Source organism: Melospiza melodia, chromosome 23 (assembly GCF_035770615.1).
Source record: "Melospiza melodia melodia isolate bMelMel2 chromosome 23, bMelMel2.pri, whole genome shotgun sequence".
In the NCBI taxonomy this organism is placed as follows: Eukaryota; Metazoa; Chordata; class Aves; order Passeriformes; family Passerellidae; genus Melospiza; species Melospiza melodia.
The window spans coordinates 12188367-12212066 of record NC_086216.1 but is presented as its reverse complement, the minus strand read 5'-3'; the positions used below and the strand labels follow the sequence as shown (position 1 = coordinate 12212066).

The window sequence follows — 23700 nt, the reverse complement described above, 5'->3', positions numbered from 1 at the left end:
AACAGAGAAGGCCAGGAGTGTTCTGGGGGAGGAACAATTCATTCACACGCCTTGGAAAAGAGGGGCTGACTCTGGTGGTTTTATTAATTTCTGCTCCAGACCACCTGGGGCTGCAGGTGAGCCTTAGAATGAAAATTTGGGGGTTCCCAGAACGGAGAAGGCAGGAGTGTTCTGGGGGAGGAACAATTCATTCACACGCCTTGGAAAAGAGGGGCTGACTCTGGTGGTTTGATTAATTTCTGCTCCAGACCACCTTGGGCTGCAGGTGAGGGCCTGGGCGCAGAAATTTGTTGGGTTTCCAGAAACGCAAAACCAACAGCAGCAGAGCAGCAGTTAGGGCGAGCTTTTAAAAAGCTGCTTCCCAAAAAAATGTGGATCTGAAATAACACAAGGCATCCCAGGAGTGAGAAAATCCAGCAGGGAGAGGAAACAAGGTGGAAGTTCCTGGGAGAGCAAAAATTCATTCACACACCTTGGTAAAGAGGGGCTGACTGTGGTGGTTTTATTAATTTCTGCTGCAGACCACCTTGGGCTGCAGGTAGGCCTGGGCACAGGCAGAAATCCTGCTTGCCACTAGAAAAGTCCACATTTTTAAGGATTTAGTTAAGAGCCAGAATCTTTAGGTGGTTGAGTTACCTTTACTTCACTTTTTCCTTTGGGGGAAAAAAAAACCCTTCCCTCTATTTCTTTTGTCTTACTGGACTTGGGAGTTCACCCCTCTGTCTCGAAAAGTTCACTCTGATGGCAAAACAACAGAGTGGAAGCTGTTGGAAAAGCAAACTTTCTTTCCCCAATGTATTTTCTTTAAGTAAAGACTCCCCAAGTCAATAATCTTATTTCCAGTCTGGCTGGCTCTTTGTGCTGTAACCATAAATCCTCATGTACCTTGTCTGGAAGTTTGTCATATTTGGGGTTTTTTTCTCCCTTAATAATGTTAGGTTTTTTTATCACTTACTAGAGGGGGATTTGGGGCTCATTCAGAGAGAAGGGTGCCCAAAATCACAGAGCCAAAATTACAGAATTTTGAAATTCTCTGTTCTTTCTGTGTAATCCCAGCCCTGCCCTCCACCCTGCTGGGATTTTTCCCTTTTCAGTGGCTCCCAACTTGCATTGTACTTACATTTTCATATCCCTGAAGGCCAAATTGTGTTTGGGTCTTAAAATAACTTGTGTTTGGGGAGGAAATTTCCACGCTGGGATGTTTTATAACTCTTGCCCATGTGATGGGGGGTTTATGTAAGGCTGGGAATGGGATACAGCAGCTCAGGCCTCTCAATGAGATTTGCAAGTATTCATTGGCAAGTCTGTCAACTGCAAAGTATTTCAGCAAATAAAGGTTTCAAAAGGTCAAATTCCATGGTTTAAGGGTTCTTAAAGATGGATTTAGCTCGATTACGGGGTGGAGTTGGGGTAGCTTGGGTACCCAGACCAGTTCTAGGAATTCCAGCTATTCCCTGGCTTGTGCAGTGAGCCCCAGCTCTGGCAGGGGTTCATTAGTGGGTAATTAGTGGCACTGAGGTAATTCAGCACAGCTTTAATCCCCGCCAGGGTGGCAGCTCTGCTGCTGTGCCCTGCTCTGGCTCAGCTTTCTCACATCTGTGGGACGTGGGGGCCCAGTGAGACGTTTCCAGGTGCCTTTGCCTGCAGAGAAACTCCTCTCTTCACCTCAACCCGTGCCAGAACGGAGCAGCTGGATGGCTTAGACATGGAATTGGAATGAAAACCCCGCTCAGGAGCTTTGGTGCTTTAGCTGGCTGGCACTGAGTGGCTGCCTTAAAATCTGTAAGTCACTCCCAGACTGCAGCTGTCACCTGAGGAGGGGACAGAGCTTGCTCGACTGATTTTGAACAATTTGTTTAAGAAAACTTAAATTACTCTTTTTTTGCCTGGCTTAGGGGGAGAATCCCCACTGTTTTGGGAGTTAGCTGTGTCACACAACAGTGGAGCAGGGCCAGGTGCTGGGGTGTGATTTCCCATCCCTGGGCTGGTGTTCCATGGGATGCACAGCAGCCCAGGCTGGCAGCAGTGAGCTCAGCCCTGGAGAATGTGTTTGCAGTGTGTGCTTACCAAACCTCTGAGGGGGCTGTGTAGGTGGGATGGAGCAGTAGCAGCTTGTTCCAGGTATTGCAGCCCTGCCATGGGCACCAGCTCTGCCTGACGGGCTGAATCATCCTGAGCCACCAGCCCTGGCTTCCTGGAGCTGGCATTTCTGCATGGGGGAGCTCCCAGGGGAGTTCTGTCCAGCCAGCCACGCTTGGATGCCTCGTGGAGTTCATGAAGTTTGAGTTTATAATGCAGCTTTCAGCATTTGGTGGCTTTGAAGTTGCCCAGACTGCTCCTGTGAACTTCCCAACTCCATTAATAACTGGTTTGATCTTTCCTGTGCTCTCTGTTCCCCATTTCCCCCCACACTTCTCCTCCTGTGAGCATTTTCTGATCTTCACCTGAGCAGTTCTTTTTCCTGCCCTCATTCCCTGTGTCACACCTCGGGATTTCCCGTTAAGGGGATCTCCTGGCAATGCATTCCTGTCAGTATTTGTGGAATAGTTCAGAGTGCATCTGCAGTTTAGTAACCTTGGGGTATTTGTTACACAAGGTGCAGTGAGGTCAGCAAATTCATACGTGGTGCAGGTAGATCCTCTTCAGATCTCTCAAATCTTTCGGGAAGTGTAAACATCAATGCTAAGAATGTCATCTTGAAATTCTTGTGGTGTTTGTATTTATTGGTGGCAGGCACTGGGAACATCTAATCTGCTCCCATCAGCCCAGCAGTTATTGAGACATGCACTCCAAAATGAGTGAGCTCAGAGTCATGCACAGGGGAGGGATGGAGCCTGCAGGCTGCACCTCTAGAGAGCTGGGAGGGGAAGAACTGCATCTCCAGAGAGCTGGGAGCGTAAAAACTGCATCTCCAGAGAGCTGGGATGGTGAAAACTGCATCTCCAGAGAGCTGGGAGGGTAAAAACTGCACCTTCAGAGAGCTGGGATGGTAAAAGCTGCACCTTCAGAGAGCTGGGAGGGGGAAAACTGCATCTCCAGAGAGCTGGGAGGGTGAAAACTGCATTTCCAGAGAACTGGGAGGGTGAAAACTGCATCTCCAGAGAGCTGGGATGGTGAAAACTGCACCTTTACCTCAGTGTCCCCCTGTGTCCCTGTGCTGCTGTCACACCTGCCTGGCCCCTGGAGTCACTCCAGGCAGGTGCTGTCAGCTCTTTGCCTTGTGAAGTCTCTGTCTGGTTGTTTTTGGTGAGAAATCCTGTGGTTTCCTGATTTAATAGCTCAGCACAGGGTGGTTTGAGTGGCCACCCCACAGGATGTCACCATCTCTCCTCTCCTCCCCAGGTTACCCCTGTTCCAAGCCAGTGCTTTTGCGTTCTTAGCACCTGCCAGAGCAATTCTCTCCCTGGAGAAGTGGAAGTGCAATAACACAGGTAATTGTTGTTTATCCTTTGTGTTTAGGTGTTGTTTAGGTGACAAACGGCCCAGCTCACCTGGAGTGCAGCTGCCAGAGCCTCTGATGTAAAAACTGGGAGTAAAGAGCAGGGAATATGGAAAGCCTCTCTTTTTACAGTGTTCAAATACCTGCCACAGAAGATTCCTGAAATTGTCCTTGTGGAGTTCAGTTTCTGGGAATTTTTTAATATAAAAACGTTGACAAAGGAGCTGTAACTGTGGCATGAAGTAATTCTTGTGCTCCATTTGCGTTCTGCAAATGTTCCTTCCCGGAATGTTCCAAATGTTGGGAAGCAGTGAGTCCAAGTGAGCCCTTTGAAGTGGTGAGTGGGAGGGAGTTTGAGCAATGAGCAGCATCACCTCCAGACCAGGGTTTTCCCCTGCTGGAGTCATACCTGACAGGTTTTGACAGGATTGGGATGTTCTTTTTCACTCTTTTCTCTGCTGCTGTCGTCATCCTGGGAGGTTTGAGCTTCAGAGGGAAGAGATTCTGGTTGGGATGGGAGCTTTGGCTTCAGCTTGGACTGGGAATGATTCTGTCAGTTTTGTGTGTTCAGTGAGGGGTGGTTATTCAGTACCAAGGCTGTGGGCAGTGGGAAGCAGCAGCAATAATCAGGCTGCTCACTCCTGACTGGAGCCCTTCCCAGGGCTCCTTTGGACTCTGATAATTTAATTTCTATTATTTGGGTGTTTATACATCTCTGTTATCACATATTCAAAATGTGATTAACACCCAGCTTGGTGAAATAAACTCTTGACATCCCTGGGAGGCAAAGCCATTTCCCCAGGACTGCAGATTGTCACAAAGAGCTTTGCTCATCTTCATCCTGAGCCCTTTCCCCCCCCAAATTCTCACAAAGAGCTTTGCTCATCTTCATCCTGAACCTTCCCCCCCCAAATTCTCACAAAGAGCTTTGCTCATCTCCCTCCTGAACCTTTCCCCTCCCAGAGCTGCCAGTGGGGCTGTCCCCAGGGCTCAGCTCCTTCAGTGAGTGACCTGCACTGGGGAGCAGCAGGAGTTTGGGATTGCTGGGGTGCAGCCGAGTAATTCCCCACTGGAGTGGGGAGGGAACTCCTGGCTGACCTTCCTGTCTGGAAATCAGGGCATTTTCCTGTTGGAACCCTGATTGCTGGGAATTTTGGAGCACAGGGAGAAGTGAGGGGTTGGCTGTTTGCCTTCATTTGAGCAGAACTTGCTCTCTCCGTGAATTTGGGACTCCTTTATCAGCCGCAGCCCGGGGAGGGGTTTGGTTTGTGTGGGACGGGGCAGAGTGGCTGGGCAGTAAAAGAAGCCCCTGTTTTTTGTCTCTTTGGAAGATGTAACAGTTGCAAACGGAACAGCAGAGCTGCTGCACACGGAGCACATCTGGTACCCCCGGATACGAGAGGTAATGTGGGGCTTGCCTTTTGCTGTCACTCTCTCCAGCTCCAGTTAAGTTCCTCACTTTATCATCTGTGTGTTCTTGTCTTTAAGTTGGTGATTTCTTGTTTCACTGCGATCTCCATGTGAATATATCCCTTTGCTCATTTCATGGAAGTCTTCATCTTTTCCACCTGTTCATTGCTGGACAGCAAATACCAGGAGTTAGTTACCACATCCCAAAAGCCGTGCAGTGAAATGCTCGAGAGAGACGAAAACTCTTCTTGTAGCCTTGATCTGTGCAGCAGTTCAGCTGCTGCCAGGCCCCTTGCTGCTGTCCCTGTGCACTGGGGCTGCTGAATCTGCACTTAGGAAATCTGGTTCCTTCCCAAGTGTTTTAAGTTGGAGACTCTTGTGAAAAGAGGTCGATTCTCCCCCAAAGACTTGTGAGATACCTGCAGCTCCTTCTCCACCCTCAGCACTGCAGTGTGAAGTCGTGGTGCCCTGCAGGGCAGGCTGAGGGCTGTGCCACGCCAGGGTGGCAGGTAGAGTAGTCCAAATGAAGGCGTGTGTCATGGAATTGATCTCCCATCCCGTTGCTTTGGGCTGCCGACTTTTTCTTAATTAAAAACAACCCCTCTCTCTTCCCCATGTTCAAACCATAGCTACATCCTGCCAAGAGCCCTGCAGCCAAGAGGGCTGACAGTCTCCTGAGACCACAACGCTGCTCTAATCCAGCTTCTAAGGAGCACTTGTGACCAATGCAGCACACACTCTGCCCCTAGGAGCTAGGAGCATCACCTCGTGGCGCACCAACCCTTGCCGTTCGATCTGAGAGCTTAAAGGTTAGCCTGGACCCCAGGTCTCCTGTCTGACAGTGTGATGTGCTTTCCACACAGCTTCCAGACTGGCCCCACTGGTCTGTTGTGTAATAGTTTTGTGGAGAAAACCATAAGTGTTATGCTTAAAGCGATAAGTCACTTAAACATAATGAGCTGTTTTATGACGGAAAAAAAAAAAAAAAAAAAATTGCTGAGTTCTTCTGTGTCACTGAATTCTTTTAACTGCAGTTTGTAATCCAGAGCAGAAAAACAAAAGGTGTTTGGCTGTGGCTGTCAGGTGGCACTGAGCTGGCTCTCTGCCCTGTTGTGTGTTCAGATCCAAGGTGCCATCATCATGTCCTCGCTGATCGAGGTGGTGATCGGGCTGCTGGGGCTGCCCGGGGCCCTGCTGCGCTACATCGGGCCGCTGACCATCACCCCCACCGTGGCCCTCATCGGCCTCTCGGGCTTCCAGGCTGCAGGGGAGAGAGCTGGCAAGCACTGGGGCATCGCCATGCTGTGAGTATGCCCCGAGGGGTTCCGGCTGGGCACGCGGGGTGTGGGCTGCTGGGGGAGAGCTGGGGGCGGCTGGGCTGTGGTGGTGTGGAGAAACGCCGTGAGGAGAACCAAACGCCATGAGAAACACACGCTGTGAGGAGAAACACCATGAGAAACACACATAACAAACACCATGAGAGCCAAACACCATGATGAGAAACACCATGAGGAGAACCAAACACCATGAGAAACACACGCTGTGAGGAGAAACACACATGAGAAACACACATGAGAAACACCATGAGAACCAAATACCATGATGAGAAACACCATGAGGAGAACCAAACACCATGAGAAACACACGCTGTGAGAAACAAACACCATGAGAAACAAACACCATGAGAAAGACCATGGGAACCAAACACCATGAGAAACACACACTGTGAGAAACACCATGAGAAACAAACACCATGAGAACCATAACAAACACCATGAGGAGAACCAAACACCATGAGAAACACCATGAGAAACACACACTGTGAGGAGAAACACCACCATGAGAAACAAACACCATGAGAAACACCATGGGAACCAAACACCATGAGAAACACACACTGTGAGGAGAAACACCATGAGAAACACACATGAGAAACACCATGAGAACCAAATACCATGAGAAGCACAACATGAGAAACACCATGAGGAGAACCAAACACCATGAGAAACAAACACTATGGGAAACAAAAACACCATGGGAACCAAGTACACTATGAGGAGAAACACATGAGAACAAAACACCACAAGAAATACCATGAGAAACAAACACCATGGGAACCAAACACCATGAGGAGAAACACCATGAGAAACAAACATCATGAGAAACAAACACCACGAGACCCAAACAGCATGAGAACCAAACATCGTGAGAAACGCACATGAGGAGAAACACATGAGAAACACCACAAGAAACAAACACCATGAGAAACACACACCATGAGCAGCAAACACCATGAGAAATACACACTATGAGAATCAAACACCATGAGAATCAAACACCATGAGACCCAAACACCCTGAGAAACACCCACCACGAGACACAAACACCATGAGAAACACACACCGTAAGAAACAAACACCATGAGAAACAAACACCGTGAGAAACAAACACCATGAGAAACACCCAGAGTCTGAATGAGGTCAGCTCATCCAGAAATGTGGGAATCAGGACAGAGCAGCTCAGGGCAGTTGCCTGGAGCTCTTCCCTGTAAGGAAATCCTTCCCTGGGAGGGTGGGGAGGCCCCAGAGCAGCTGTGGCTGCCCCTGGATGTGCCCAAGGCCAGGCTGGGCAGGGCTTGGAGCACCCTGGGGCGGTGAAAAGTGTCCCTGCCCATGGCTCCTTCATGGGCCTGGATGGGCTTTAAGGTTCTTCCAACCCAAACCATTCCATGGTAATGTGAGTTTGAGCAGAGAGGAGAGGACAGTGGCCAAAAATGAGGTGTGGAGAGCAGAACTTCATAAAGGAGGAGCCACTGTCTGGGTGGAGTTCAGTGCTGTAGAAAAGGTGGTTTAACAGAACACCAGAGGGATGAAATGCAGTGAGCAGTTTGTGTTTCTGGGCTGGCATTGCTGATTCCTCTGCTACAGCTCCATTGAAACCCCGTTTTGGGGAGAAAAGAGAAACAGCTCCATTGAAACCCCATTTTGGGGAGAACAGAGGCTGAAACAGCTCCATGTGAAACCCTATTTTAGGGAGAGCAGAGAAACAGCTCTATTGCAACCCCATTTTGGGGAGAAAAGGGGCTGAAACAGTCCCATTGAAACCCCATTTTGGGGAGAACAGAGGCTGAAACAGCTCCATGTGAAACCCCATTTTAGGGAGAGCAGAGAAACAGCTCTATTGCAACCCCATTTTAGGGAGAAAAGGGGCTGAAACAGTCCCATTGAAACCCCATTTTTGGGGGAGCAGACCTGAAGCTCCACACCCGGCTGTGCTGGCTCTGGGAGCAGAGGAATGAATGCCTTGGTGAGATCAGATTGTGATCTCACTAATCTGTTTGCACAGTGCTTTGAACATGTAAAGTATTCTGTAAGTGCAGCTTATGATTTAAAGGGCTCTTGAATTCTGTTTTGTCTTGCATGTTGGCATCAGGAGTATTTTTGTGATTTTGTTGTATTAAGCAGCTGATCCAAAGGAGCGTTTTATTTGTCTGTAAAACAAATTTCTCTGCAAGTTGGGGCTAACACGAAATGAATCAAGCACATCTTTGAATTGGACATGGAAACGTGTAATTAAAGTTGACATTTTTGCAGATTGAAAAAAAAATCAATTCAGGAGCAGGATTTAAATGTTAGCCAGTCAATAAAGTATTTCTGGCTTCTGCAGAAGTGTGCAGGGGATTGATGAAATCAGCTCCACAGCTGTGGGAGCCACTCAGGAGTGACTCCAGCTCTGTGGGATGTGGCTCCTGGAATTATCCTGGATATTCTGGGGATATCAAGGTCCTGAATTTGTCCCTGGCCCTGTAGAATCACCTGGGGGCCTCTGGGAGCTGCAGGATTCCAAATTTCCCCATTTCCTGACCTGTCTTGTTCCATGGCTGCTTTATTCGCTTTATCAGACATTTGCGTTGACATTTATAAAAGTAATTATTCCTGATTTGCCTGTTTATCCAGATTTTCCTGGGGCATTCAAGGCTTTGGTGCCGTTTCACAGCCCCTCTCCCGTGCAGCCAATGGAAAATTCATTGCAATAATTGAATATTGTATTTTTTTTACAGCTCTGTGCTAAATCAAATCCAAAGCTCCCTGTCCTCAGGGCTGGTGTGGGAGGGAGGGGAGCCCATGGTGGGTTTTGGGGAAGATTCTGGGGTTTCCTGCATGGAAAAGATGGATATTCTGCTTTTCTCCTGCCCTGCTGAGGGCTGTGAATGCCCTTCCTTTTCCTGGAGGCTGAGGGAGAGGAGAACTGGTTTGTGTCTGATCCGGGGCAGAGGAGAGGCTGAAAATCCTCTCTTTATTTTTCAAGTCAGCTGATAAAAACATAATCTCAGATTTCAGCAGAGCTTTGCTCCTTCAGACAGCTCCAGCCTTTGGGAGGCCCTTGCAGAGCAGAGCTGGGTGGAGAATTGAGAATTATTGCTCATTCAGGATTGAGCAACGTGCCCTGAATTCTGATTTATTATCTGTAAAAATAATTTTTAATGTCTAGAGGAGCTTGGCAGTTATATTGATGGGGGAAATGAATAATAATTGAGATATCTAATACTGATGGACTGCTCTGGCAGCAAATCTTGGGGCTTGGGCTCCATTCTGCTTCATTTGCAGCTATTTAGTGAAAGATTCATTAAAAAAAAAAATCTGAATAAAAGAAAACATTTCCCTGACAGAAATTTTCCCAAGTGCTTTGGAGTTTGATGCAAATTTTGAAATGTAAAAATTCCTGCCCACAGCCCTCCAGTTTCCCTGTTTCCTGCCAGGTGCTGGCAGCAAGTTAAGTTCTGTGTTTTACAGACAGCCCTGGACCACAGGTGGAGTTTGGGGGGACAGAAGGGGCAGCACAGGAATTTTAACTGAAAATCCCCCTTCAGTCTGGGCCTGTCCCTGATCCATTTATCTCCTTGCAGCTGCCGAGTTTTGCAGCACTTCAGAATTCCAATTTGGCATTTGAGGAGTAATAATTTTAATCCTTTTGCTGCCTTGTCTTCTGCTGAAATTGAAGTTCTGCATGCAAAGGGTCTGAAGAGGTTTGTGCTGAAAAGGATTTGTGATATGTTGGTGCTAATGACATTCCCCTTTTGTCCCACCCTCCTCATCCTCCTTTTTTCCTCAGGACTATTTTCCTAGTGTTGTTGTTCTCCCAGTATGCCAGAAATGTCAAATTTCCCTTGCCCATTTATAAATCCAAGAAAGGATGGACAGCATACAGGCTGCAGCTTTTCAAGATGTTCCCTGTAAGTCGTTGAACTTATTCTTCCTTAGGCAAAAATAAATAATTTCTGGGTTTTTTGGGGGGGAGGGTGTTGTCAGTTTTGATTTTTCTTCAAGATAGAATACTCACAAAGGGTGAGATAAATCTTAAATGGATTTATTGGAAATGTAATGGATTGTTGGCCACAGGAAATGTTCAGATTTTGTGGAGCTGTGGGAGTGATGGGGAGGGGAGGGCAGAGGGGAAGGGATGTTTGTGCACACAGGGGAAATGTCTTTTAGTTGTTTTATTTTTGGGTTAGGAAAAGGGTATTGTCCAACAAACTAGACAAAACACTGTAAACATTTCTTAACCTATCAACTTTTCACCACACTACACTATACCTCAAAACCAATCATCTGAAACTACCCCTCATAAATCCTACTGCAATACATCTTTCATAATTCTATTTCTCAAAAATATCTAATATTATTTACAAACCCATGCTTTAAAACTTCATTCCAGCTCCATTTCTCAACAACAGCTATCCTGTTCCATAACATTTCTAAATCAACATTTATCTCAAAGTATATATAGTATGTATAAAATATAGTATGCATTTTACACACTATTTACATACAGTATATATGGTGTGTATTTTATATAATATATACATGCAGTATCTATACATAATAGGTATTTTACATACAAATACATAATCTGTATATAGTATTTTACATACTATTTGCATACAGTATGTATACCTGTATATATGTATTTTTCATACTATTTACATGTAGTGTATATATATAATGTCTTTTACATACTATTTATATACAGTATCTATATATAATATGTATTTTACATATTAATGCATACAGTATCTATACATAATATGTATTTTACACACAAATACATAATCTATATCTAGTATTTTACATACTATTTGCATACAGTATGTATACCTGTATATGGTACGTATTTTACATACTATTTACATGTAGTATATATATAATGTCTTTTATTTATATACAATATCTATATATAGTATGTATTTTACATATGAATACGTACAGTAACTGTATATAATATGTATTTTACATATGAATACATACAGTAACTGTATATAATATGTATTTTACATATGAATACATACAGTATCTATACACAATATGTATTTTACATATGAATACATACAGTAACTGTATATAATATGTATTTTACATATGAATACATACAGTATCTATATATAGTATGTATTTTACATATGAATACATACAGTATCTATATATAATATGTATTTTACATATGAATACATACAGTATCTATATATAGTATGTATTTTAGATATGATATCTATATATAATATGTATTTTACATACAAATCCATACCGTATCTCTGTATAGCGTGTCTTTTCCATACAAATCCATACAATATCTATATACAGCATGTAATTTCTGTACAGATCTCTGCCATACAAACCTCCCATCCAGCCCCCAAAGCTCCCCACAGCTCCATCTCCCCCAGCTCGGGCTCTGGGCTGTTCAGCCCCTCCCCGAGAGGCAGCTGTGGTCTCACTGCCCGCTGTGGTGCTGTCCCCAGATCATCCTGGCCATCCTGGTGTCGTGGCTGCTGTGCTTCATCTTCACGGTGACCGACGTGTTCCCCCCGGACAGCTCCAAGTACGGCTTCTACGCGCGCACGGACGCGCGGCGCGGCGTGCTGCTGGTGGCGCCGTGGTTCAAGGTGCCCTACCCGTGTAAGTGTGCTGGTTTGGGGTGCCCTACCCGTGTAAGTGTGCTGGTTTGGGGTGCCCTACCCCTGTAAGTGAGCTGGTTTGGGGTGCCCTACCCCTGTAAGTGTGCTGTTCAAGGTGCCCTACCCCTGTAAGTGTGTGCTGGTTTGGGGTGCCCTACCCCTGTAAGTGTGCTGTTTGGGGTGCCCTACCCCTGTAAGTGTGTGCTGGTTTGGGGTGCCCTACCCCTGTAAGTGTGCTGTTCAAGGTGCCCTACCCCTGTAAGTGTGTGCTGGTTTGAGGTGCCCTACCCCTGTAAGTGAGCTGGTTTGGGGTGCCCTACCCGTGTAAGTGTGCTGGTTTGGGGTGCCCTACCCCTGTAAGTGTGTGCTGTTCAAGGTGCCCTACCCCTGTAAGTGTGTGCTGTTCAAGGTGCCCTACCCCTGTAAGTGTGCTGGTTTGGGGTGCCCTACCCCTGTAAGTGTGTGCTGGTTTGGGGTGCCCTACCCCTGTAAGTGTGTGCTGGTTTGGGGTGCCCTACCCCTGTAAGTGAGCTGGTTTGGGGTGCCCTACCCCTGTAAGTGTGTGCTGTTTGAGGTGCCCTACCCCTGTAAGTGAGCTGGTTTGGGGTGCCCTACCCCTGTAAGTGTGTGCTGGTTTGGGGTGTCCTACCCCTGTAAGTGAGCTGGTTTGGGGTGCCCTACCCCTGTAAGTGTGTGCTGGTTTGGGGTGCCCTACCCCTGTAAGTGTGTGCTGGTTTGGGGTGCCCTACCCCTGTAAGTGAGCTGGTTTGGGGTGCCCTACCCCTGTAAGTGTGTGCTGTTTGAGATGCCCTACCCCTGTAAGTGTGAGCTGGTTTGGGGTGCCCTACCCCTGTAAGTGTGTGCTGGTTTGGGGTGTCCTACCCCTGTAAGTGTGTGCTGGTTTGGGGTGCCCTACCCCTGTAAGTGAGCTGGTTTGGGGTGCCCTATCCCTGTAAGTGTGCTGCTCCTGGGGTCAGCAGGGTCATTGTTGCTGGTCCAGGATCTCCTGCTGGCTCTGTCTGGGCTTTATTCCATAGCCCTGGCTCCCCAGAACCCAGCAGGGCCAGTGCTGCTGCTCCAGGGTTCTCTTTTCTCTGTCTGGGGTTTATGCCATAACCTTTGGGTGGTGGATGATCCATCCATAACCTTTGGGTGGTGGATGATCCATCCCTGGCAGTGTCCCAGGCTGGACAGGGCTCAGAGCAGTCCTGCTGATGGCTCTGAGGGTCCCTCCCAGTCCAAACCACTCCACAGTTCCAGCACACACCTCTCTCTTGCCTGCTGGTGTATATTTTTTGGGTTTTCCTTGTTTTCAGCTGATTCCTTGAGGTCTCACCCAAGGAGGGCTGAGGTTCTGGAGCTGCGCTTTGCAGGGTTGGTCTGGGTGCCTCTCCTGATAAAAGTGACTGCCCCCTCTACCATGGAGATCAGGCCTGGCTGATTTATCAGTCCTTGGCAGTGCAGATAAGGCTGCACAGTGCCAGGGACAGGTTTGCACAGCTCTGCTGCCCTCCCTGGCTCTCATTGTGTGAAGGATCACTCCTGTGGGGAGTTTCTGCCAGCCTGCTGCATTTCCCTGCCCCAAACACACCCATTCAGGGCGAGCACAGCTGTTCATGGCAGGAAAATGCCCTGACATGCCAAGGCACTGCTGGCACGGGCAAGTCAGGGAGTGCCAGGCCCTGCTTATCAGAGGGCAGTGACATCATTTACAGGAGAGCACCAAACACTTCACACAGTGTTTTGGAGGTAATTTTATGTTGGCCAGCTCTGAGTTCAAAGCTGCTAAAGGCTGGGTTTATGGTGTGGGATTGCACAACTGGCTCACCGTTCAGAAATTAACAGGGTCATTAGGGAATAATATTATTTTAGAATAGAAATACAGGATTTATCAGCTGTGCCACCATATTGCGATGAGGCAGCTCCGTTGTGGTTTCCCATATGCTTTGGTTCTTAAAAGAAACCACTTCTAAAGCAGCAGATGAAGAATGGAGGCTTTTGGGAGAGAAGAGGAGGAAAACTTCTCCACCCTGATCAGCCCATTTGTATTTGTGAGGTTCATTCACTCCTGTGTGACTGAAGATCCCTTTGTTGCAGGAGGCTCATCTCTTTCAAAGAGATAAAAGCATCAAGGCAATTGCTGTGGAAAACCTGCCAGGCTTTTCTGCAGGCTTAAATTAATCTTATTTTCTCTACTACAAAAATTTGGAGCTGGGGGGTGTTTGTGCAGTGATCAGAGCTGGTTGTTGCCACTCTCTGGTCAACTAAACTTGTGACCAAAGGGACTTTTTGGAGCCATAATAATTCCGTGGCATTTGCCTCACTGGCCAGGATTGTTTTCTCACAAGCTGTAGCTCAAATTCCTGATTCCTGAACAGAGGGAATTATTTTTTTTTTTTTTTAGTGAGGTTTTATGATTCCCTGGGATTTTTCCAAGTGTGATCAAAGCAGTTGGTTTGGCAATTGTTCTTTTGCTCCTTTCATCTCCTTGAACTTGCCAAGGCTGTGTTAGAGCGAGGGGGCTTTGTTGTTCCCATCAAAGATAAATAAACAGTGCTGGGCACTGGGGAAGGGCCCCCCTCAATCCCAGGGTCACCTCTGGGCCCTCAGGACAAGGACATGGAGGGGCTGGAGCCTGTCCAGGGCAGGGAATGGAGCTGGGAAGGGGCTCAGGGGCAGAAAATGGGATCAGGGGGAGAAAATGGGATCAGGGGAACTTCTGGCTCTGCACAACTCCCTGACAGGAGGGGAGAGCCAGGGGGGATTTTGGATCTTATCCCAAATAGGGTTAAGGGACAGGAGGAGAGGGAGCAGCCCCAGGCCGTGCTCAGGGTGGATTTTGGGGAATATTTCTTGCCCAGCCCTGTTGCAGTGCTGGAGCCCATCCCTGGGGGGATCGAGCAGCAGTTTGGATGTGGCACTTGGGGACATGGCCAGCAGTGACCTGGGCAGTGCTGCTGGGGGATCCCAAAAGCCCTTCCCAGCCCAAAGCACTGCACAGTTCCCCCAGGTTTGTGTGTGTTTGGTAGCCAGGCTGTGTGCTGGGGTCTCAGCTGCTCACAGTGACCCCAAGATGTGTTAGAAAGTCTCTTTTCCCAGCCTGGTTCTCAAAGAAGGAGTCAGAGCTCTTCTGTTCTCTTACCCAGCCTTCTGGTAAAATCCTTTCTTCTATTCTTTTAGTATAGTTTTAATGTAATATATATCATAAAATAATAAATCAGCCTTCAGAACATGGAGTCAGCATTCCCATCTCTTCCCTCACCCTGACCCCTGCGATCACCACCACACAGGGCAGCCAGAGGGTGTCCTGAATCCCATTTCTGGGGCAGGAATGTTTCACTTTTGCTCTCTCCACAGTCCAGTGGGGGCTGCCCACCATCTCGGCAGCGGGAGTGATCGGCATGCTCAGCGCTGTGGTGGCCAGCATCATCGAGTCCATCGGCGACTACTACGCCTGTGCCAGGCTCTCCTGTGCTCCTCCTCCTCCCATCCACGCCATCAACAGGTCTGTCCCGGCCCCAAGCACCTCCTCTGGCTCAGCCTGTTGGGGTTTTTGGCTTTTTTTCCCCTTCTGGATAAGCAGGGATGTGCTCTGGGGTGAAATGTTGCGTTTTGGTCATGCTGCGTTTTGGTCGCTTTGGTCCTCAAGGACCAAGGATCTGAAATGCAGGGTGGAAATGGCATCTGGGGTTGTTTTGTTACATTTGAACCCCAGTCCCATTCCTGCTGGAGTCTGTGGGAGTTAGCAGCACAATTTCCACAGGGAAAGAGCTCTGAACTGGTTCTGGAATTGGGGTTGTCAAAATCACCCAGAATGCAGTTTAGAAACAAAGAGCAGCTCTGAAGTTTTATCTGAATTTTTAATAAAATTTCCTCAGTTTAAGGATGGGGCATCTAAGACTCACCTCGAATGCAGTTTAGAAACAGAGCAGCTCTGAAGTTTTATCTGAATTTATAATACAAATTTCCTCAGTTTAAGAGTGTGGGATCTAAGACTCAGGAAGCAGAACTCCCGAGTGTTCCCTGAGTGGTTCAGGTGTGCTGGAGCCTGAACCATGAATTTCAGTGATTCCATGTGGGGCAGATGCCCCTGTGGCCCTCAGGAGCACCCCAGTGAATGGTGCTTGTACCAATTCTTGTGTTCTCTTTGGGATTTCCAGGGGGATTTTCATCGAGGGGCTCTCCTGTGTTCTGGATGGAGTGTTTGGGACAGGGAATGGATCCACCTCCTCCAGCCCCAACATTGGGGTCCTGGGCATCACAAAGGTGAGAAGTGCATTGCTGGGAGCCCTCAGGGGTTCCTTGTGTTCATAGTCCTCTTCCAGGAGCCCATTCTGCTCCATCCCTGTGCACACAAACTTCCCAGAGCATTCTGAGTGTCTGTACCAGCTCTTGTCCGAGGGAAATGCATTATTGTACATCGGGACCTCAAAAATCCCTTTATCCAGACTAAAATGCAGTTAGAATCCCCATAAAGCAGATGCTGCTGCATAAACTCTCTTGGAAAACCCAGGCAGCATTCCAGGGCTCTGGGGTTTTTGAATTGAGGCATAAACCCTGTAAACTGTGCAGAAATTGCTGCTTTTTGGGTGTCTTGCTCTGAATGCATCAGCAGGAAGGGACTTTTTAATGCCTCACACACAGTAAAATGCAACGGGAGGTGCTTGGGGTTTACCTGAGTCTGTACTGGGCCAAGGTCATTTCAGAGCTAAAAGGACCCTCAATATTTGGTTTAAGGCTCAGGGATTTATGTATTTCTGGTGATGCTGCTCAATAAAGTGTGTGAGTGCTTGAGGGGCTCCCCTGCTCTCATGTGGGGCTGGGTCTGTGCCTGGCTGAGCTGGGAGGCCTTGGCTGCCCAGAAATCTGCCTGATAATGTTAATTTAACCTTGGTAAGGAACACCAAGGGTGATTTATGTTGTACATCGTTCCACCTTGCTGGGTGTCGAACGTGGGAGCCATAAGTCCTTCGTGCAAGGATGGAAAATTATCTGATCACGTATAAATGATGTATTTGTCCTCAGCCCTCCCTTGTGCTGCACAAAGGGCGATTCTGCTGCCTTGGGGTGCAATTCAGCACTTACAGCACCATCTGCTGTCTGTACCAGCCTCCTCCCAGCTGATGGAAATCTCCTAGGAGAGAAGTTGTGCTCGCAAAAAAACCCTTAAAGAAAGGTTTATTCTGTTCTGCTCCCTTCCCATTGTTGCTTCGTGGGGGTTGAGATGAATTAACAGCACTTTGTTTTGTGAGCAGCCCACAGAAATGAGCGTGCATTTCGTGCTGGGGCAGTGGAAAGCTGAAGTGGCAGCTGTGGCAGGGAGTGGAGCTGCCCAGGCTGTGCTCTTGTTCCCTCTCTGCACTTTCATTCCCCAAAATCCGGCAGTTCCTCAGCTCCAGGTAGAATTTTGGCACAGAATTTTGACACAGAGATGCTCTGCTGTTGATTTGGGAGAGGAGATCTCCAGTGCTGCATCACCAGGGCTTTTCCCTGCCCTGAAATCGGTGTGTAATTGCACTTAAATTTAAATTCTGCTGGATGGAGGGGCTGCAGAGCCTTTGAGCTTTGTGCGTTTTACTTGATGAGAGCAAGATAATTAACTCTGATTAGCTGGGGCTAAAGCAGCTCCTGCCAGGGGGGTGATGCTGAAATGGAGGCTCCAGGTACCATTTCATGCACTCCAAAATAATCACTCCAAAATAAGTGTGTGTGTGCTGGGAATAAACACAGAGCTGAGCTGAATGCTGCCTGGGATGTTTTCAGTAGCTTTAATTTGTTTGCATAAATAAATGTCACTGTCATGCAGCTTTTCAGAGGATTTGCCTGTTTCTGGCAGGAAGAGAATTGTAGGGCAGGATCTCATTGGTTCAACAGAAATGAATATTTCTATAAAGAGCAGAGAAAGGTGCCACCTAAATTCTGTTGTAATTCCAGTTATGGTGCAGCAGAGCTCTGTTTGCAGGGGTGGGAGCTCACCTGGAGCTCAGCAGTGAGGAATGGGAGCAAGGAAGGATTTTCCCCTCCCCAGACCTGTTGGATCTATAGTTTCCCATTTCTCTCATTTAGCTCAGTCACACACAATGAACAAATGAATATTTCCTTTTTGAGCCCTGCTGCTCTGCGCCAGGGGACCTGCAAAGGGCTTTTCTAGAAACCACCTCAATGTAAAGGAGTTTTTGTTGTTCCTGGGGCACCTTTTGTGGCAGTGGAAGATGTTAAAGTACCAACTTCAGGTTTGTCCACTACCCCTGCACCACAGAGAGCCTGCTTGAATCTTGGGTGCTTAAAATAAAACTGGGAAGGAAGTGCAGGCCCTTGGTTTCAGTGTTAGCACGGCCCTGATTTGCATTCAGCCCTGCTCTCTGAGCTTGGGCTAACCTAAGCCTAAAAATCCTGCTCCTCCTTCCCACAAACTGGTTCATCTATTCCAGTGTCCCAGGGGCAGCAGCACACAGGATTTATTTGATATATTTCCATTTCCATTTTGCTTTCTGTCCCCTAGCTGGGTTCCACCAGCTTTCCTGGTGACTGAGGCAGTTCCAGATGGTTTTAGGGCTGGCCTGGGGAGGCTGAGCTTGGCTGCAGAGCAGCTGTGCCTCAGCTGAGCCCTCCAGCACCAAAACAAAACACACACAGCGTGGCACTCACATTCCCTGAAAAATCCTTTATCCTTTATTCCTGAGAAGCCTCAGAGAAAAGGAGAACAATTTTTATCTCATTTGCTTCTCCTGTGTTTGGAGATTGTTTACCCACAGGTGATTGTTTTGTTTGTTTCTGCTGTGAGTTGTTTTGTCTCATTGGCCAAGCTGTGTCGAGACTCTGAAAAGAGTGACAAGTTTGAGTTTTCATTATTATCTTTTTAGCATTCTGTAAGTATCCTTTCTGTATTCTTTAGAATAGTATAGTATTTTTAAATATATTATAGTATATGTAATATATATACTATAGTATAGTACAGTGTAATATAGTATAATATATAGTATAATACAGGGTAATATATATAGTATAGTATAATATGTATATAGTGTATATATATAGTATATGTAGTATATATATATATTGTGTGTGTGTATATATATATATATATATATATATATATATGATAATAAATATACTATAGTATATAAAATGTATATATACACCTGTGAGTACAATAACACAGGAGCCAGGAATGAGCTGAAATGAAACCTGAGCAGCAGAACCAAGCTATGTTGAGACTCTGGAAAGAGTCACAAGTTTGAGTTTTCATTATTATCTTTTTAGCATTCAATAAGTATTATTTCTGTATTCTTTAGTATAGTATAGTATTTTAAAATATATTATAGTATATATAATATATATTTAGTATAATACATATATAGTATATATAGTATAGTATATACTATATACTATATATATTATATATAGTATAGAATATATAGTATACTATGCTATATATAATATATCTAGTATATATTATGTATACTGCAGTATATATTATATATATATAAAATATACATTATATATATATTTATATATATATAAAATTTATATATATATAAAATATATATATATATAAAATATACTGCAGTATATATTATATATATATATATATATATATATATATATACACCTGCGAGTACAATAACACAGGAGCCAGGAATGAACTGAAATGAAACCTGGGCTACAGAGCCAAGCTGTGTCTAGACTTTGGAAAGAGTTATGAGTTTTCATGATTATTCTTTTAGCATTCTGTAAGTATCCTTTCTGTATTCTTTAGAATAGTGTAGTATTTTTAAATATATTATAGTATATATAGTATAATATATATAGTATAATATATATAGTATATATGTATAGTATGTAGTATATACTATATATAATATATATAGAGTGTGTAATATATATAGCATAGTATAATATGTATAATATATATAGTATATATATTTAATATAGTATATATATATAATATATATAGTATATACAATATATACTATAGTAAATATAGTACATATAATATATATATTTACACCTGCGAGTACACTAACCCAGGCACCGGGAGTGAGCTGCAGTGAAACCCGAGCCGCAGAAGGCAGCAGCAGGTGTGAGGCTGGGCTGGGCAGCCCTGACCCGTGTCCTGTGCTGTTCCCTGCAGGTTGGCAGCCGCAGGGTGATCCAGTACGGAGCTGCCTTCATGCTGCTGCTGGGCATGGTGGGCAAGTTCAGCGCGCTCTTCGCATCGCTGCCCGACCCCGTGCTGGGCGCTCTCTTCTGCACCCTCTTTGGTAAGGGCCTGGGCTGCCAGCTGTTCTGGGGAGTGTTTGATGGTGGGAACCTCTGTGCTCCTACAGGCGTGGTTTGGAATGGAAAGGATGGGTCCTTTTATGTAATATATATATATATATATATATATAACATAAAATATACATATAAATATACACACAACACAAAAATAAAAATATAAATATACACAATCCACAGAAATAATATATATATATAAATATATATATATAAAAACACATAATAAAATATATATGCATAAAAATATATATAAAACACAAACATGAAATACATAAAAAACACAAAAATTATGTATATATAAATATATATAAAACGCACACATAAAATATGTATTTATAAATGTATATAAATCACAAAAATAAAAAAATATATAAATCACAAAATTTATATATATAAAAATATATATAAAACACAAACAAAATATTTTTATAAAAATATATATAAATCACAAAAATAAAAATATATCAAACACAAAAATTATATATACATAAATATATAAAACACAAACATAAAATATATATGTATAAAAAATATATAAAACACTAACATGAAATATATACATAAAACACAAAAATTGTATATATACATAAATATATATAAAACACAAACAAAATATATTTGTATAAAAATATATATAAGTCACAAAAATAAAATATATATAAAACACAAAAATTATATATATAAATATATATAAAACATATAATAAAATATATATGTATAAATATATATATAAATCACAAAAATAAAAAATATATATGAAACACAAAAATTATATATAAAAATATATAAAACACATAATAAAAAATATATGTATAAAAATATATATAAATCACAAAAATAAAAAATATATATGAAACACAAAAATTATATATATATAAAAGTATATATAAAACACAAAGCGATGTTACTGACTTGTTTAACAGAAGGAAATCCTCAGAGGAAGGAGTAACGTTGCTTTCCTAATAATCTACCCAAATCTTACTTTCCTAATAATCTACCCAAATCTTCTCTTTCTGGTTGCAGTGTGGTTTCATGGTGCACTGATTCCCAGGTTTGCTGATTTCTAAAAATACAGATTAAAAGGAAAAAGAAAAAAAAGCAGTTGCTGTGCTATTAAGAAATCCCCATGCACTTTTCTGACAAATTACCCCAGACGTACTGGGGCGTATCTCCAGGGATATTTTGCTGGGTTTGGGGGTTTTTTTGAAGAAAGAGAGTTACCTGAAAGCTGCTCTTGGGCTGTTTTGCTGTGTTCAGGGATGATCACGGCCGTGGGTCTGTCCAACCTGCAGTTCATCGATCTCAATTCCTCTCGCAACCTCTTCGTGCTGGGATTTTCCATCTTCTTCGGGCTCGTGCTCCCCAGCTACCTGAAACAGAACCCCCTGGTCACAGGTACGTGTTCCTGCTCCTCCATCAGCCCTTCTGCCCCGTGCTCTCCTGGAAAATCCACCAGGCACAGGGGGCGGGAAGAGAAACCCAAATTGTGGGGGGAAAACCCCAAATTGTGGAGGAAAACCCCCCAAATTGTGGAGGAAAACCCCCCAAATTGTGGAGGAAAACCCCCCAAATTGTGGAGGAAAAACTCCAATTGTGGAGGAAAAACTCCAATTGTGGAGGAAAACCCAAATTGTGGGGGGAAAACCCCAAATTGTGGAGGAAAAACCCCAATTGTGGAGGAAAAACCCCAAATTGTGGAGGGAAAACCCGAAATTGTGGAGGGAAAACCCAAATTGTGGAGGAAAAACCCCCAAATTGTGGAGGAAAAACCCCAAATTGTGGAGGAAAAACCCCAAATTGTGGAGGAAAACCCGAAATTGTGGAGGAAAAACCCCCAAATTATGCACAGTTAAGGCTGTAGGTCCAGACAAGAGAATTCTTTCAGAGGCTGAGACCTGCAGGGGATGTTCCAGTGGGACACAGCTGGAGCTTTCCTGCTTTCTCTTGGTGCAGTTACCAGCTGGGCTGAAATAAAAACTGAAAGGGTGCGTGTGAGCTGAAAATGATGCTAAAAGATAAAGGGGAAGCACCAAGGCAGAGTTTGGAAGGTGGGGAATTGTTTGGGGGTTGAAACTTTCTGTCCCTCAGACGTGTTCTGGGTGTTAATTTTAATTTTAGTGAATTCCCTTGCAGCCTGATAAGGGAATTGTGGCTTTGAGGAGTTCACTGGGAAGCTTTTCTGTTTTCACGTGACCCTCATGCCAGTGTGTGTCACGAGACATGGGCTCAAAGGAAATATTTCACTGCTTTGGGCTTGTCTGGGGGCTTTTAAACCAAATATTAACTGACTTTTCTTTCCACTATGCCTTCAGCCCAGGATTTAAGGGCATATCTGTCCTGCTGTAAGTGGTTAGAAAAGCAGATCCCTCAAGCTTTATGTGGTTAATGCAGTGTTCTTCCATAGCTGGGGCTGGGAATCCTTGCCCCTTTGAAAAGTAGAAAGGATTGTTTGTAAAATATTTATTAAAGTAATTATTGTTATTTATATAAAAGATTTATAAAGGAATCATTATATAAAAATTACAATTTTACAGTCTGAACGCTTCCCTTTTGCACTCCACGGTTTCCTGCTTAGCTGTGCCTGCAGTAGGAACTGAAACGGTGCTTTGTGACATTTCTGTGAGCAGCTGACAACTTCCTGAAAATTGCATTTTCGGGGGAACAATGTCCCGTGCTGGTGGCCTGGGGAAGGTTCTGCGTCAACCCCCCGCGCCTCCCTTTGTGAGCAAACCCTCGCTGAGCCCAGCACGGGGGCTGTGGGGGATGAAATCCCAGCAGGTTTTTTTTCCCCTGTTGCTGCAGGAATTGCAGGCATTGATCAGGTGCTGAACGTGCTGCTCACCACGGCCATGTTCGTCGGGGGCTGCGTGGCCTTCGTGCTGGACAACACCATCCCAGGTGAGCCTGACTCATGGGAGCCCTCAGCATCCCTGGGGAAGGGCAGGAATCCTTGGAAAATGGCAGGAATCCCTGGGTATAAACAGCATTCCCTGCAGGAAGGCAGAAATCCCTGGGTAAAAGCAGCATTCCCTGGAAAAAAATAATAGAATTCCCCGGAGAAAAGCAGAATTCCCTGGAGAAAGGCAGAATTTCCTGGATAAAAGCTAGAATTCCCTGGAAAGAAGGTAGAATTCCCTGAGAAAAGGCAGCATTCCTTGCAGAAAGGCAGAAATCCCTGGAAAGTGGCAAAATTCCCCTGGATAAAAATGAGAGTTCCCTGGAGAAAGGCAGAATTCCCTGGGGAAAGGCAGAATTCCCTGGAAAGTGGCAAAATTCCCTGGATGAAAACAAGAGTTCCTTGGAGAAAGGCAGAATTCCCTGGAAAAAGAGTAGAATTCCCAGGGTAAGAGCAGAATTCCTTGGAGAAAGGCAGAATTCCCTGGGTAAAAGCAGCGTTCCCTGGGGCAGAACAGCAGCAGCAGATCCCTGCTTTTGGGTGGCTGTTTCCTTACCTGCCCTCCCTTCCCTGAGAGCACCTCAGGTTAAAATCCCACCATGTAAAACACCTGAAAACCCTGATAAAACCAAACCAGTCTCCAGTAAAACTGTCCCCAGTAAAACTGGAGATCCAAACCTGCTTCCACTCCAGAGGAATAATTTGCCTTGAATTCCAGTTAGAAAA

General features: G+C 45.1%; 1 protein-coding gene across 3 annotated transcripts in view; it reads left to right on the top strand.

The window, feature by feature from the left end:
* SLC23A2 (solute carrier family 23 member 2) overlaps positions 1-23700 on the top strand; it is a 53163-nt gene that overhangs the window by 25551 nt on the left and 3912 nt on the right. For all 3 annotated transcript variants that reach the window (XR_010030416.1, XM_063175343.1, XM_063175344.1), the window contains exons 6-15: positions 3343-3431; positions 4771-4841; positions 5972-6153; positions 9962-10082; positions 11643-11799; positions 15156-15303; positions 15959-16064; positions 19933-20062; positions 21336-21473; positions 22881-22976. Coding sequence is in view for 2 of the 3 variants with exons in the window: in XM_063175343.1 (XP_063031413.1) it covers positions 3343-3431; positions 4771-4841; positions 5972-6153; positions 9962-10082; positions 11643-11799; positions 15156-15303; positions 15959-16064; positions 19933-20062; positions 21336-21473; positions 22881-22976 (1238 nt within the window). In the remaining variant the exon portion in view is untranslated. The remainder of the gene's footprint in view (positions 1-3342; positions 3432-4770; positions 4842-5971; positions 6154-9961; positions 10083-11642; positions 11800-15155; positions 15304-15958; positions 16065-19932; positions 20063-21335; positions 21474-22880; positions 22977-23700) is intronic.